Below are 15,732 nucleotides of genomic sequence, written 5' to 3' on the forward strand. Positions count from 1 at the left end.
CTTCAAAAGGTGACCAGGTGTCCTAATGGGGATTTCCTGATCTTAGCTGGACTGTCCACAAGAAGATGCTGAGAAGAGGTTTTGCACTTCCCAGAGCATGATGAACTGCAGAGAAAATCAACCTGTACAGTTCAGAAAACTCAAGAGTTCAGGAAATCATCTGTTAACCCTTCCTCTGTAAGGAGGGAGAGGGGAGCCTGATTTTAAGGAATACGGTGTAGCATGTAGCAGCTTTAAATTTAGATTTGTTCTGTGAAAATCCTTCTTGCTGTTTACTTTTCTATCACGGGGGTGGAAAGTATTCTGCCGTGACTCACTGCTATTCCATCTCATGAAGTCTCTTGCTCAGTGTATTGCTGGCATTCTTACAAAGCTTTATTCAATGTTGACTTTTTCAGAGACACCAACTCTGGAAACCGAGGAGTTTGGGTTTTCCAGCTTGGGAGTTCAACTAACTCGACCATTGTTCCTGGTGAGGTAAGCGAGCACCTTGCTGCCGAGTCCATCCCCAATGCATTCAACATTGCCGCCACCACCATTGACCATCCAAGCAGTCGTTACTTGGATGTGGTTGAGAATGGACCAGAAAATGAAGACATCGAACTAAATGAAGAATTTGCAACTCCTCTAGAGCCAGGGGTTTATAAGATTGACTCGCAGCTAGATGTGAAAGAGCAGCCTCCCAAATACCCTCACTACGTGGAACATGTTCCAGTTCCGAACCCTGTGGAAGCACAACAGGTCCAGTTCGAGCATCCACAGTTTCCCAACCAGAGGGTCGAACTCTTGGATACAGAATTTGATGTGACCGGAAATGGTGAGATGAGTTGCTGCCAATAATTAATTGGAGGATGTTAATCTTAAGTCTCTGAGTAGATCCTAGCTGCTGGCAATACAGTAAATGCTGGCATAATTACCCTTTAATGTCTTGAACAACTTAGCTCTTCAGAGATTTTGCTAATTATTTTAAAGCCGATTATTTAATCTGAGAATTTGATCCAATCCCAGTAGCGAGTGAGAAGATGTGTATTTGTGATTTGAAATTCCCACTGTCTCACCACTGATGGTTTGGGTGAGGGGCAAGACTGAGTAACCATTATGCCTGTTTAAAAACCCTGAGGTTCCACCTATTGTGCCAATTATTTTTTTGAATCCTGTGTTAATCCCACTCTGCTCTTGAATGTTTCTAAAACTTTCTTTTCAAAATGAGTGGCTTCATTTCTCTCAAGTAAAATAAGCAGAATATATGCAAAGTGAACAACTTCCGATTTGGTGTGTGGTCATTTTTTATACTTACCACAAGTTCCTCCATTCTTTGTTATTTTGACCTTTTAGTGGTATCTTCAGATGCATTAAAACTAATTGCAACACTGCACATTTTGAAGTTTTTTTTTGTGTGCAAATTCTGATTAAATGCTGATTTCGCCCAAAAATACGTCCACGTCGTTTTACAGTTACACTATTCGTACGTTGGGGAGGGGGCGGTGGGTTTAATGCAACCGGACATCTGCCAAAGATGCTATTATGGTTTTCCCCCTTGGTCTGTCTCACTGTATAATATTTTATTTTTCTCCCTAGTATTTACATATAATACAGAGAGACAACAAACGTGTGCTTCTAGCCGGGACGTGTGCTCCAATCATGCCCAGTGTAAGGACTATCCAAAGGGCTTCTGTTGCCATTGTAGTCCTGGCTATTATGGGAATGGCAAACAGTGCGTAGCAGAAGGTAAAATTCATCTTGGTTTTGACTTTTCAATCCTTCCTTTAGAAAAATGTAATGTCAGCTCAAACATAAAATTAATGACTATACCAAAGTTTTAAAAAGTTCATCTTTAGCACAGTATGAGCCACTAATGCTTCAGAAAGTTTTCCTAGTTCAGCAACACTAAAGAGCATTGTTAGAAACTAGAGCAGAAATGTTTCTTGTGTAGTTTGAATGAACAGCACCGCAAATGTTGTACACTCTCCTTCGTTCTCCCACTCAATGTCAATCTGTACCATAGTGCTGTGCTTCTTGAGTCCTGCCACTATGTGCTGGGGCATTTGCTCAGTGCACAAGGGTCAGAAGCTGAACCTTACAGCAATGAATGGACTTATGTTTTCTTCCACTCTGTTCTTGATTTGGTGAAGAAGATGCAAAAACAGTATGAAGGAGACGTGTTGCTAAAATCGGGGCGTATACTGAGTTGTCTATTCAAAGAGGTCTGTAAAAGTGATGACCTGAGGCCAAGCTTTATGACCAGTGTGATCTTTGTCCAGTTGCAATGTACGTTAACTAGTATAGTTATTGTGCTCTGTATCACAATGCTTGCTGTCAGATAAATCTGGCCATGAGCCATTTTCTAATACACTGACAAAAAGAAATTTTACACTTCAAAACTTTTAAAATCGTTTTTGCATGAATTCGTTAGTCAAAATAATTGAAATGTAGATGTGCCTTCCCGGTAAAGGAAGGAATCCAATGGCCTAGTTTGAAGAACCACTATCAATGGATACCTCAGCCATACAGATCACAGAAGGATCTCAGTTTTGATCCCCAAATGTGTTTAGATAGAAGATTAGAGTGATTCCCCCCACCCACCCCCACCTGTGAATGTGTGAGGCTAGGTTGAGATGCCCCCACTCAGTCCATCCTCACTCTCACGGCTGAACAATCTGTTGGTGCAACAACAACTTGCATTTATACAGCATCCTTCTCGCAGGGTAACGTCCCAGAGCAATGGTACTCACTGTCTGAGCTCACACATGTTGTCTGGCCGTTTGAACCAAATACTGAGAGTGAGATATACCCTACAACTGGATTCCAGCTTGAGTCAGTGGCTTCAAGAGAGGCGGAGGAGGGAGGGGTAAGGAAAGATACTCTGTCATCCCTGTGACGGTTTCATTTATTCATTTCTAGGATCCCCACAACGTGTGAATGGCAAAGTGAATGGCAAGATCTTTGTAGGTAACAGCCCAGTGCCCGTGGAGATTGAGGATATTGATCTCCATTCATACGTGGTGGTGAATGATGGCCGGTCATACACTGCTATCAGCAGAATCCCCACGGCTCTGGGCTGGGCACTGCTGCCTCTCTCGTCAGTGGGAAGCATCATTGGCTGGATGTTCGCTCTGGAGCAGCCTGGCTATGAAAATGGATTCAGTATCGTTGGTCAGTACTTTAATCTGCCCAAAGTGTGGATGGTTAGTGTGCTTGTGAGGGGTGAATTTATACAGTATTTCACTGCAGAGGGCAGTCATTTGTTCCGGATCCCCACAGCTGCTCACTTGTCCGGCACACAGTGTAGCTTCAGCGTGTCTTGTTTCCTGTTGTGGATGGTGCACGTTTGAGGCAATGCTGGAAGAAGGGAAGTGGAGGGGGTGAGCAAGAACCAATCATTGCACCATGTCATTCTTGATCAGCAATCGCCACTTCCCACCATGAGCACTATAAGGCGACTTCCATCTGCGCACTTCAATTCATTTTCCTTCTGATTCTTGCATGTGATGATGAATGTTGAAAAGACACAAACTGGGAGTGTCTCAAACACTTTCCACAGAGAGCTGGGCAGCATGACACTTGTACTAACTGAGACGCATAAACACGCGCACATATACACACGCACACACTCTACAGTGAGATGAGATAGAAAGGGGGCACAGAGACGGGAAGTGAGAGAGGAAAAAATAGACGCTTGGAGACAAACCGAAGACAGATTTATTCACAAAGTATATACATGCTGGATACCAAGAGCTTGCACCTATGGGCTTCATTTTTCCACTTGGAACAGGCTACTTTACCAGTAATTTCTACAATCCCAATGGGAATCTTTATGAAGAAGTTTTAATTGAATGTTGAAAGTTGGTTGGAACTATTCCTGTTTTTTTCTTTTTGAAGGATGCCAACTTCCACTATTAATGCTCCTGAGCTGACCCTCAAGTCCAGCATATGCAAAGCTTACAGATGGCAACGTTTTTCTGCCATTTAACATTTTGTCAGCTAATGTGCAATGTAGCCGTTATAACTATCTGAAAGGTGCTTTATAATTAGCAAGTTGTATACATTTAACCTGGTACATTGAGATGCGCATTATTTAAGACTGGTTTTCTCTTTTCCTTTCTGCTCCTCTTTCCACCCCCACCCACCACCCTCTTCCCTCCCTCCCGAACATCATATGTACATAGTATTTTGTGTTCATGATATTTTGTTCTGACATATGGGTAGACATCCAACAAACAATTACTTGAAAGTGGTTTGTGTAGAAATTTGACTGCAGTCCTCAATGTGTTCATCAACATCCAACTATAGACCAAGTTGTGTAAATTCTGATGATTGCCAGATAGTGTTTGATCCAGCATGGTAACTAACCAGCATTATTTCCATTGTTCAAACATTTTTAGGAAGCCTTGTGATTTTAAACTGCATCGTAGACTTTTTCGTCAATTAGTGGTTTTACAGTGGAATTGCCTTGAAAATGTGATGCATGCCATTGGGTGGGCACAGACTGACTGATGCATTGTCTTTGACAGGAGGCGAGTTCACGCGTAGAGCAGAGGTCACCTTCTCTCCTGGTAATGAGAAGCTTGTTATCACCCAACAGTTCAGTGGGATTGATGAGCACCACCACCTCACCATTGCTACTACCCTGGAAGGGCGGGTGCCTGATATTCCCGCTGAATCAACCGTGCACATTGAGCCATATAATGAACTGTACCATCACTCCAGCTCTGGTAAGCAAGCACAGTGGTTTTGTTGCAGCAGTTAAAACTTGAGTAACACAGTATTTATAAAACTCAAAACTCTGCTGCCCGGATACTCACCCGCACGAATCTTCATACCCCAAACACACCAGTCACACCATTGGCTCCTAATCACTGAACGGATCGATTTCAACATTCTGTCGCTCGTTTTCAAATCACTTAATTCCCTCGCACCTCCCTACCCATCCAACCCGCTTATCCCCCGCTCCACCATTGGCTGCCTCCGCTCGGCTGGTTATGGACTCCTATTTGTTCCTTGTGCCCTCCGTTCCACCATCATTGGCCGTGTCTTCAGCCATTATCCCCCAAAACTCTGGAACTCAATCCATCTGCCTTGCCGCCTCCATCCACAGCTTAAAATCTCGACTAAAGACCTTAATTTTTGATCGTGCTTATGTTCACCTCCCCACTCCCTCTCCCCCTGGCTTGTTGTCAGACTCCACCACTGTCAACTTTGACCTAAACATTATTTCTGCAGCAGTATCACAAACCTAGAAAAGGAGAATTTTGGTTTAAATAAGATATTGCCATTGACCGGCGAGATCTCAGCCATTTTGACCCCATTAAGACACAACTCCCTGGGTTTTCAGTCAGCAGTACAAAGCTCTTTGAGATGTCTTCCCAGACGTGACAAATGCTATTTCAAAAAGTAAATTGTATCAATGCATTTTCTCCATCCCTTACGCTCTGCCCCTCCCCACAAAGGTTGCCTGGATTTGAACAGTAGATTATCATTGGCTATAATGTACTCCCCGAGTCAAGGTTAGGATTCAACCTCACAGTCCAATCTCCAGCTATTGAACAGTGCACAATGGGAGTATTCACAAAGAGATTTTATCCTTTGTGTTGGGACAGTTTGGAAATCGAGTACAAAATGCAAAACTATTCATATTTTTTTAAATAAACTCTGCTTAACAGATGCCATATCACTCCTCCATGTTCACAAGACTTTACACATTGCCCAGTGAGCAGGTGGGCCGGGGTGGCGTGGGGGTGTTGGGGAGAAGAGGAGCAGCAGAGAGTGAGAATCTTGAAAATAATTAAGTTCATTTTTCCTGTGTAATAGTAAAGGGTTTGTTTACTTCTCTTCGCAACCCTATCTCCACTCCTTAAATGGGACTCGCAGGGTTAATGTACCTCTTGTGTTTGTTTAATGCTGGCAAATAATTGCCAGCAGATGTCTTGATGCGTCTTGAGTTTTGAAAATTATCCCAGCAGTTTTTTAAAAAAAAACCCTAAGGAAAGTACGTGAAGTGTGTAACTTAGTCTGAGCTTTGAAAAAGTTGCACTGCATCACGTTCCGCAAGATATTAATAAGTTCAGAGATTTTTTTTAATAATGTGGCTTGCCATAAATGCCCACCATTGAGACTGTGCATTGTGGCAATCCATTCATCATAATATAATAATCTTTGCACTTGATATAGAACCTATCAGGTCAGGAGGATAGCTCAAAGGGCTTCACAGGAACTGCTGCAATGTGCAGTCAACTTTACGCACACCAACACCCCACAAACAACAACAATTAATTACATTTGATTGCACTTTTCACATTGGGAGGAAGTTCCAAGGTGCTGGACAGTCACGGATTTGCACCAAGCTGGGGGTTAGGATCAGAAGGGTGGAGGGCAGGCAGGTAAGGGTAATAATAATAATCCTTGCATTTGATATAGCACTTTTCATGTTTTCTAGACATCTCAAGGCGCTTCACAGAATATATTTCGCGACAGCCAATTGCACACAGCAGTGTCCCACAAACAGTCGTGGATTGAAGTGACAATTTATTATTGTGTTTTTTTTCTTGAGGGATTATTATCAGGCGTGTGAAGAAAGGAAACTTGCCCACAATTTTGCCTTCCAGGTCTATCGCTTGCAAAGCCAGTGCTCTAACCACTGAGCTACAGGACTCCACAGTAGGGGTAGGAGGGTGACCGAAGGCATGGTCGAAGAGGAGGGTCTTGAGATGGACCTTGAAGGAGGCAAGGGAGGGAGCGAGGCAAAGTAACTGTGGGATGGAGGCAGAAAGGCTGAAAGCCCAAAACAACCCTGAAGTGAAAGTCATAATGGTCCTCTGCCACTTGGGGCTTTTACTGGCAGCTTGGCTGGCTGGCTGGCAGCTCCCAGGGCTGCCCACAAATTGGCAGGAATAGCGTTGACCTATAAGTGCACCACACGCTTGCTCATGGCCTGGGGTTGTTTTAGTTTTGCACAAATCAAAATTCCTCACCGTATTGTTTTTCTCCTCCCCAACCCCTCTCTCTCAGCCATCATGACGTCCTCCAATGTACAGTACACCATCGAGCCTCCTGGAGGAGCCACTCAGGAACGCTCCTTTCAGCTGAAGCAGACCATCAGCTTCCACAGCTGTATCCATGATGATGCCACGCGGGTCATGCCGGCCACCCAGCAGCTAACTGTAGATCGCACCTTCGTACTATACGACCGGAACGAGCAGATACTCCGATACGCGATGAGCAACAAGATCGGGCCAGTCCGAGGTACTTTCAGTCTTGACCATGATACTTGTTTTCGAAATACTGCACATTACAGTTCTGGGTGGCTGAGATTGAAGGGGTCATCAAATGAATTCTTTACACAGCGGGTGAGTGAGTGGGTGGACGATGGAATGCTCTGTCACAGGCCGGAGTTGAAGCAGGGTTCATAAATTCTTTTAAAAGGGAATTGGTTAGTGGCTTGAAGAGGAGGAATAGTAAAAGATATGGGGGTGTGAGATGAAGAGTGGGATTATAATTGAGTGTAAATTATCCTTGCATTTGATTTAGTCCTTATCATATTGTCGAGATGTCTTAAAACCCTTCACAAGATTCTACTGTGAAATATGGATTTGTGTATTTATAGACCGGTTAGACCAGGTGGCTCATGCAGAGAAATATACCAGCAGAGAGTTGATGGGTCAAATGGCCTGTTTCTGTGCTATAACATTCTAGGATTCTACAATCTTTTGTGAATAGTGGTTGGGTTTTTTTGGGTTCACTTTTTAAAGCTATTTTCTCAGTGTTGAGGGCCCATCCTAGGGCCGTTTCCCAGCCTGGAGCTATGCATTGCCCTGTCTGGAGCTATGCATTGCCCTGTGTATACACCTGTGTACACTTGTGTACAACTATATGATACAATTTTGCAGTGATGGCTTCTCACTTGTAAAATACTGAAATTCTTAGCTGGTTGTTGAAAGTCACTTACAAGTTTGTCCTTCTAAATATTGACAGTAGAACCCCACAGTTCTTTAATCCAACCCATTAAACTTTGATAACTATTAATAATAATATAATAATAATAATCCTTGCATTTGATATAGCGCTTTTCACGTCGGGAGGACGTCCCAAAGCGCTTCACAGAACACACTGTAAAGTGAATTGACTATATTTGTGGGCGAATGCGGCAGCCAATTGCGCACAGCAATGTCCCACAAACAGTCAGGGATTGAAAATGACCAATTTATTATTGTTTTCGGAGGGATTATTATTAGGCGTGTGGAGTAAGGAAACTTGCCCAAGGTTTCGCCCTGCCTGGAATTGAACTCAGGTCTATCACTGAGCTACAGGACTCCACAATAGCTACTGGACTTTTTTACTCCTCAAACTGACACCTTTGTAGAGAGCTCAAGCTGTGAATAGCTGTTTCTAGCTAAACTTGGCACATGATGTTTGAACTAAGTGGTGGATCTTCTGTGCATTTGGTCACCAAAATTGTGTACTTTCTACCCACAAGTTTGTTGCAAATTTCTATTGGGGCAGTGAGTATGCTGAAAATGTTCTTCTTTCCCTCCCGATCTCCCATACAGAGAGCCAGTGCTGATGAATGATTGATTCACTTCCTTCCTCCACTCAACCCCCACTTTGCAGATACCTGATTCCAAATAAGATATCTTTCCCAGGATCTTGAGAGTTCAATCTCAAGCTTAGTGTCACTTAACTACATTTTGAAGTCTCAGTATCTTCTTTTCAACCTTAGTGTTCCCCAACCCCTCACCTAGGTGTCTCAATAAGCAAAATGCATAATTAAGCCTCGTGTGCCCTGTGTGCAGTCTTTCTTGATTGTTATGTCTAAGGCTGTACGTTAATGATGTGTGTGTGCATGCCTGTTGTTGTTGTTGAGTAGTTTTCCCCATAGACCTTAATGATTAAATGTTTCCACAGTACAGTATTTTCTCAGAATCCTTAAATCCCCAAACCATCTAAAGAGGAAATTGCTGGGGCCCATTACATAAATCTGGGAAGGGAGTTTCCTCTCGTCTCTTCCTTGTCAGCTTGTTGGAGGGAATTCCCAGATGTATGTGCTTTCCTAATTGGAAAGATGCCCTTCCCTGGAAATGTATTTTGCTTTTGAAGAGCAGGCTAAAATTGGACCTAAACTTGCAGAATTGGTCAAAGTGCCACAAGGTGTATTGGAAATAGGTGAAATGTTTACGGTAAAATTGCAATGCTCTGCGATGCTCTACTTGGTAAATCGCTGAAGAATGTGGCCAGTTAATATCTTCATATTATCAACCAGTGCATGAGTGTGACTCTTCAACAATAACTTGTATTTATATAGCCCCCTCACACAGGGTAGCAGGGTTTCATATATTTTAAGTTGCTCAACAAATAAATTCTGTGTTAAATTGTGACCCTACATATCACTGGCTTCGTGATAGCCAGTGTTTAAAAAGCTTGTATGGATGGCTGGACTGAAGCCAGTAAGGTTATTTAAGCCAGAAAGTCTATGCTAAATATTTAGTTAATTAAACCCTGAAAAACTGAACATCTCTGTTGTTCTGCAACCAGCCTCTCCACGACCTGACAAATTGACGACAATAAATTCTGGGACTTGGGTGTGCGGAGCACGCTTCTGGTCACAACGCCAACAAAAGCAGAGTTGATAAATTTTATTTTAAAGGGAACTAGATGGATGTTGTGGAAAAAAAATTATAGAGTTAAGGGGAGCGAGCAGGAGATGAGGATTGAAGTATGCAGTTCATTGTGGAGACTTGTAGCTTAGTGGTTAGAGCACTCGCCTCGCAAGTGGTTCAATTCCCGGGAGTCTTCCTACTAACCTGAGACAGGTTTGTTGCTTACGCCACTCGCCTCTGTTTACCTAGCAGAATGTAGGAACCCGGTTGTTAGTCGATTGGCGGATCGCTTTTCTGGGGGTAATAATTCCTTCAAGAAAATAATAATAAATTGTTCACTCAATCCTCAGAAGGCTGTGGGTTCAAGCCCATGTCAGGATTTTGAACTCAGTCTAGCTTATGCTCGAGTCAGTGCTAAAGGTGCCCTGCAATTTCAGAAGTATCATCCCTTCTGCCTGTTCAGGTGAACATTACGGTTCCCTGAGAATTTCTGTTATCCACTTGTTTGGGAATCTGGGCTGGATGGGCCGTGTTTCAGTTCGCGATAATGTAATTGTGAAGCTGCATTAGGCGGATCAGTGTGGAATGGATGGTAGAACAATAGTTTAGCAGATCCACTGAAACTCAACACACAGTTTGTCTTCTGCATTGCTACACACGGACAATGTCCTGGCTGTGAGAACTGTTCCCTCCTGTCTCTGGCTTCGATCGATCAATCCAGTGAAAATCCTTATCTGCCCAAAGCAAAATAACCCCGTCACTGTCTTTATTCAGGCAATCCCAATAGTTGCAACGTAGATATGATTTTATCTGGTCAGAGAAACTGAATACATATTGGAAAAGTATTAATGCTGTATATGTGACTAGTAACCTGGGTCTCAGCAACTGGAATAGGATTAAGGATGCCTGTATCTGCTGAATTAAATTTCCAGGATTGAAATGTCTTTTTCTGAATTAATTCTCTCTTGTCGTGCTGACCTCAGATTTATAACTGCCCTTGTTCATACTTGTTGTATCAGTATTCCCATTAACCAGAGACAGATTTGTTGCAGAAATGAACGCTGCCACTTTGCAAGACATTAAAACCTAAACTAGTGACCTAGAAGGTAAAGGAACCACTTAGTGCAGCACTAGGTGAAAGAGACTGCAAGGTTGCAGCTTCCATCCCTGCACTTAGATGAATTTTAGAAGCAGAGAGGGGGTTTGTGAGGCTGTAGGGAGAGTTTCAGTGGGTGGAGGTAAAGTGGCTGTAAATTGCCTGCCAATGGTGGCGCAGAGAGGGCAAAGGATTTATGGCAGGTGGGCCTGAGTTATCAGAGTGGAGCCTAGCGATGATGTGGGTGATGGGCTCACAGAACCTGGTATAGGAGAGGATATGGGCTTGGAATTCTGGATAATCTGGAACTTGTTAGGGTTTAACCAAAAAATCATCTCCTCACTCATAACTCCACTACCACATTCACTGGCTGCATTGAAATTAGGTTCTGTCCCATCACGGCTTGCACACTTACCAGCTGCATTGAAGTATGCCTGTACAGTGTAGATTAATGATTAAATCAAATTTTATGCGACTTGAGTGAAATACGAGTTACAGGCAAACTTGATTAAGTTATATTAAATGTTATGGTCCTGATTGATATGACTTGTGTGAGTTTTACTGTACAATTATTTAAATTTTTCACCAAGTTAATTGTTTTCAAAATACCCATGTTAAAATACCTGTTTTTTCCAAAATACCTCACGTTGTTCAATGAGATGTACGTCTTCGATTGTGTTTCAGGTCATCCTTTCCCTCCCTTTCTCCTTCAGTTTGTGGAGTTTTGTAGCTTAGTGGTTAGAGCACTCGCCTCACAAACAAGAAGACCTGGGTTCGATTCCCGGGCAAGTTTCCTTATTTCATGCATCTGTTCACCTAGCAGTAAGTAGGAACCCGGTTGTTAGTCGATAGACTTTTCCAGGGGTAATAATACCTTCAAAAAAATGTTTAGAATAATAATTTATAATGGCCACTTAATCCACGACTGTTTGTGGGACACTGCTGTGCATAATTGACTGCTGCGATTCGCCCACAAAACATACAGTCAATTCACTTTACAATATATTCTGTGAAGCCCTTTGAGACGTCTAGAAGACATGATAAGGTGCTGTATCATATGCAAAGATTATTATAAGTTTCCATCCCCAGTTCGGGTGCTCAGACAGCAGGGTTAAGTGCTTTGAGATGACCTCCCAACATGAAAGGTGCTGTATAACGGTAAAATTGTGTTGAATGTTCCTTCGTCAAAATGAAATAATTTATCAGAAAAGGTGAACCCAGCTTTATAGACTTTGATATTTCATGTTTCACACAAATCATGGAAGCCTTGATAGAGACTTGTTACTTGGACTCTAGTCCTTTTATGGGGTCCACGTTACAAACCCAGCATGATGTCTTCTGTCTGTTCTTCGTTGGGCAAATGTCCAAGCAAGTTTCCCAGGGAGCAAGGGATCGTGTTGTAATGGAACAATTGAAGGGGAGAACCATGAAAGCAATTTCAGTTTAAAGCAGGGTATCTTTGAGTTAAAACTCCTGTTATTCCTCTGCAAATGATAAGGTGCTATATCAAATGCAAGGATTATTATTAGTAATGCAAATAACCCCTATGTTTTAGATTGCCAGTTTAAGTAAACCACACAGGATGTTTGTGGACGATCTGACCATTTGAATGTTTTGTGGCCATATTGTACACATAAGCCACGGTCTGATTTGTAATTGTTTTTCCGCAGAGGCTGGTTACTTTTGTCTTAGAAATTATCTGCAAAGTCTGCGATACAAGGGAAAGGCGAATGGTCTGTTTTTTGATTTGGAGAAGTTTCTTAGTTTCCTCTGATTCGGTGCTGAGAGTGTCCTGTCAGTTATTTACAGAGAACTCTTAATGTTGTCCTGCTGTTAAGGGTTGACATTTCCTGGTTTGAGCAAGGTACCTTCACTAGAACAAGTGCAGAAAAGAGCAACAAGACTGATCTCAAAAGCGAAGGGGATTAGATACAAATCTTGAGCTGTAGTCTCAGCGCTAATAAGGGGGAGAACCTCATCAAACTATTAAAAAATCAACCCTGTCCAATATGATGTCTTTACTACAAAGTCCCCGATTTGTAGAAAGAATCCTCTGGTAAAATGGGAAAATATTGAGGTTATTAGTTAATTTGATGCTGTGATATAGAGTTATTGTGCTACAAAGTTTTTCTTTCCCACTGTTTTACTTTAACCTCTCTTTCCCACCCTCCTCCACACACTCGCACACACATATCTATGATTACAGCCAAATTGCTAACCACAGGCTTTTGATGGGTCGGCACGCCACATAATTAAAGCACACTGTAACATCAGCAACACAGAAAACATATTAAAGTCTCTTTTGAGGATCAAATAATACTTGGGCAGAAAACCTTTGTACTTTAAAAATGTTACCAGTAACTGCTAAGTTACCTCTCTCCTGTTCTTCAGTCTGCTCAGGCTTGTGCTGAGAGAGCAGATGGGTGGCCTGTTCCCACACATCTGACAATGTCTCTTTGGCCAGCTGTTAAGAGGAATGTTAGCGTAACACAGACTGACTCAGGCTATCTGATTTCCTCTCTCTTCTTCATCCCCTGTTGTGAGATACCACATTCTCTGCTAGACAGACCAGGAATTGAGCAGAGTGGTGATTCGGGATTCTGTGTCTCACTGAGCACTAGTGCTCACGTCATTCTGGATCACCAGGATGCTCTGAACATGACTATTGAAGATCATGTAACCTCGGATATGCCTGTGGATATGCTTTGCAATTGATCCCACTCATATTTGTCTGTGAAAACTTAGCCGCTGGGTTTGGTGGTTTGGTGGTCACATCTGGCCGTAGGGAAGCACAAATTAAATAACTTCAACTTCATTCAGCACATGTGGCTTAAGTTATGTCTGGGCTTCAATCTGATTCCAGCATGGCATCCTGTACCATTTGGGGAGACTCTGGGAAAGGAAGCTACAGAGACGCGTCTTGTGATAAAGAAACATAGCAGCCTTTTTAATGAAGGAAGGGGTGTTGTATTCCCAAATAAGAAGCTGTTGAGCCTGGATATGAGGAATTGGCAAATTGTCATTTAGTTCAACATCTGCAGATGTAGAGGAAGTCTGATATTCTTTTGAAAATTGTAATAGATCATTTGGAACTAGATGACTTGCTTTTAATGCTGTCCTGGCTATATTCTGCCATCAGCAGAGCAATAAGATAGTTGAAGCAATGCTGCTGTCTACAAAAGTCACCAGAACCTACCTCAAGGCAGTTTCTCAGCACATCTTCAAGCAGAACAATGTGCAAACACTGACTTTAGTGGCATAATAATCCTTGCATTTGATATAGCTCCTTATCAAGATTTTGAGATGTCTCAAAGCACTTCACAGAATATACTGTAAAGTGAATTGACTATTTTGTGGGTATATTCTGGCTGGAGTGGGGGTGGGTGGGGGAAATGGAACACGTTGCTGGACTGCACACAGTGGCCTGAGGCCTCTATCTTCCTGTACTGCCCAGCAATGTGTTTCACTATCACCTGTGCAATAGTTCCAGCTTAATTTGTCATTGGTGCCTCTGCACCAGGTGTACATTTATTGCCCCCTAGTTAATGCAACTCATAATTGCTGGTAGGAAATTTGCATTGAATGCTTGCGGGGGAAATGTATCTGCTATAAAACCAGTTATGTGTTGAAGATCTGATTGTTGGGATGTGAAGACAATACAGAGAGGAGGGCACTGTGTGCTGAGCACAGGTGTTAGTAATGGGAGGGTTGTAACCTGAAGATCGCCTGAAATCATTCTCCTCACAAGTTTGGACCTTGTCGCACTTCTTTTAAAGCAGACCTTGCTAGGTGTAGGATCATGTTTATCTTTTCTGCTGGCTTCTGCGACTCCAACCACATTTCCTGAAAATATACTTTTGAGTTTTATAGCAAACTTATTTATTAAATAAACTCACTTCTTCCGAAGGCCATGGATGGGTGTGTGTGGTGGGAGGAGTAGCCAAATCCAATCTTGTCAGTACAAAGTGCCCTCCTTGCACAGCATAAACTTCCCATAGCTTCCCATATGCTACTTGGAATACGATCATTGCAGAACAGGATTGAACCCCAAAACTTACAGTTATAGTGTCTTTCACGCAGTATGGGGTCTCACAGCGTAGCACAGTGGTCGGGTTGGATGCTGGGAGAAGAGGGAGGTGGAGGTGACCATAGACATGGTTGAAGAAATTGATCATAATGTAGGATTTAAAGATGGATAAAGAGGGGAAAGACTGAGGGATTGATGCAGGGAGTTGCAGAAGATAGAATCGCAGTGGCTGAAGGCTCGGTCACAGATGGTGGAGAAGAGGAGTCGGGGAAATGCAGGTGCATGCCAGCTGAGCGAAGGGGCGGTCAAAGGAGTGGGGTATGAGCAGGCATGGCACCTTCCGTCTGCACAGCTCAGCCTCTCACTGGTTAAATTTGCTGAGCCATCAGGTGATCCCACAGGCTGTATTTAAAGTGAGCTCTGAAAAGACGTAACCCAGATGTGCTGTCTAAATAGCACTGACATGTCAAACTACCGCCTCTTCATTCGCTGTCACTGCTGATGGGTAGTGTGCTAACCTTAAAGGAATGGACCAGTTTAGTGCTGATTTCATGCAATAGTATATGATTTGCATTGATGTTTGACATGCCAAGAATCTAAACACTGAGTGTATGATCAGCCTAGCGGGCAGCAATATAGACAATACCCAAATAGTCTGAAGACAATGTGAAGAGAGCTGATCATCTGGTTGTGTCTGTGTATAGGACTTGCTCTGATTAATATAATTATAGTAATGGTACTAGAGATTTAGTTAAGGCAACCAACCAAAGCTTTTTTCCCAGAGAACCACAGAGTTAATTTTTCCTTACTAATGTGGCTTTACATTATTTTGCCCCCCGCTTGTTATCTTTGTAAATGTGTGCGATGGATGTAATTAGCAGGTTGGACCAAATCCTTGGCCACAACTGTAAACTTGGCAACAGCTGTCTGCTGGCATATTCTCAAATGCTGAGCAGGGTCTTGCGGATATGAGTCTGCATGCCACAACTGACTTTTCTGTTTCCTCGCAGGAGCAACTC

The 15,732-nt window shown here is 42.8% G+C and overlaps 1 protein-coding gene across 1 annotated transcript in view; it reads left to right on the forward strand.

Annotated features, from left to right (window-relative positions):
- Window positions 1-15,732, forward strand: part of nid1a (nidogen 1a) — a 48,884-nt gene that overhangs the window by 5,302 nt on the left and 27,850 nt on the right. The window contains exons 4-8 of the mRNA XM_007893846.2: window positions 399-817; window positions 1,579-1,728; window positions 2,902-3,153; window positions 4,512-4,712; window positions 7,006-7,239. Of these exons, the coding sequence (XP_007892037.1) occupies window positions 399-817; window positions 1,579-1,728; window positions 2,902-3,153; window positions 4,512-4,712; window positions 7,006-7,239 (1,256 nt within the window). The remainder of the gene's footprint in view (window positions 1-398; window positions 818-1,578; window positions 1,729-2,901; window positions 3,154-4,511; window positions 4,713-7,005; window positions 7,240-15,732) is intronic.

The sequence above is a fragment of the Callorhinchus milii genome, unplaced genomic scaffold (genome assembly GCF_018977255.1).
Source record: "Callorhinchus milii isolate IMCB2004 unplaced genomic scaffold, IMCB_Cmil_1.0 Scaffold3, whole genome shotgun sequence".
Lineage (NCBI taxonomy): Eukaryota > Metazoa > Chordata > Chondrichthyes > Chimaeriformes > Callorhinchidae > Callorhinchus > Callorhinchus milii.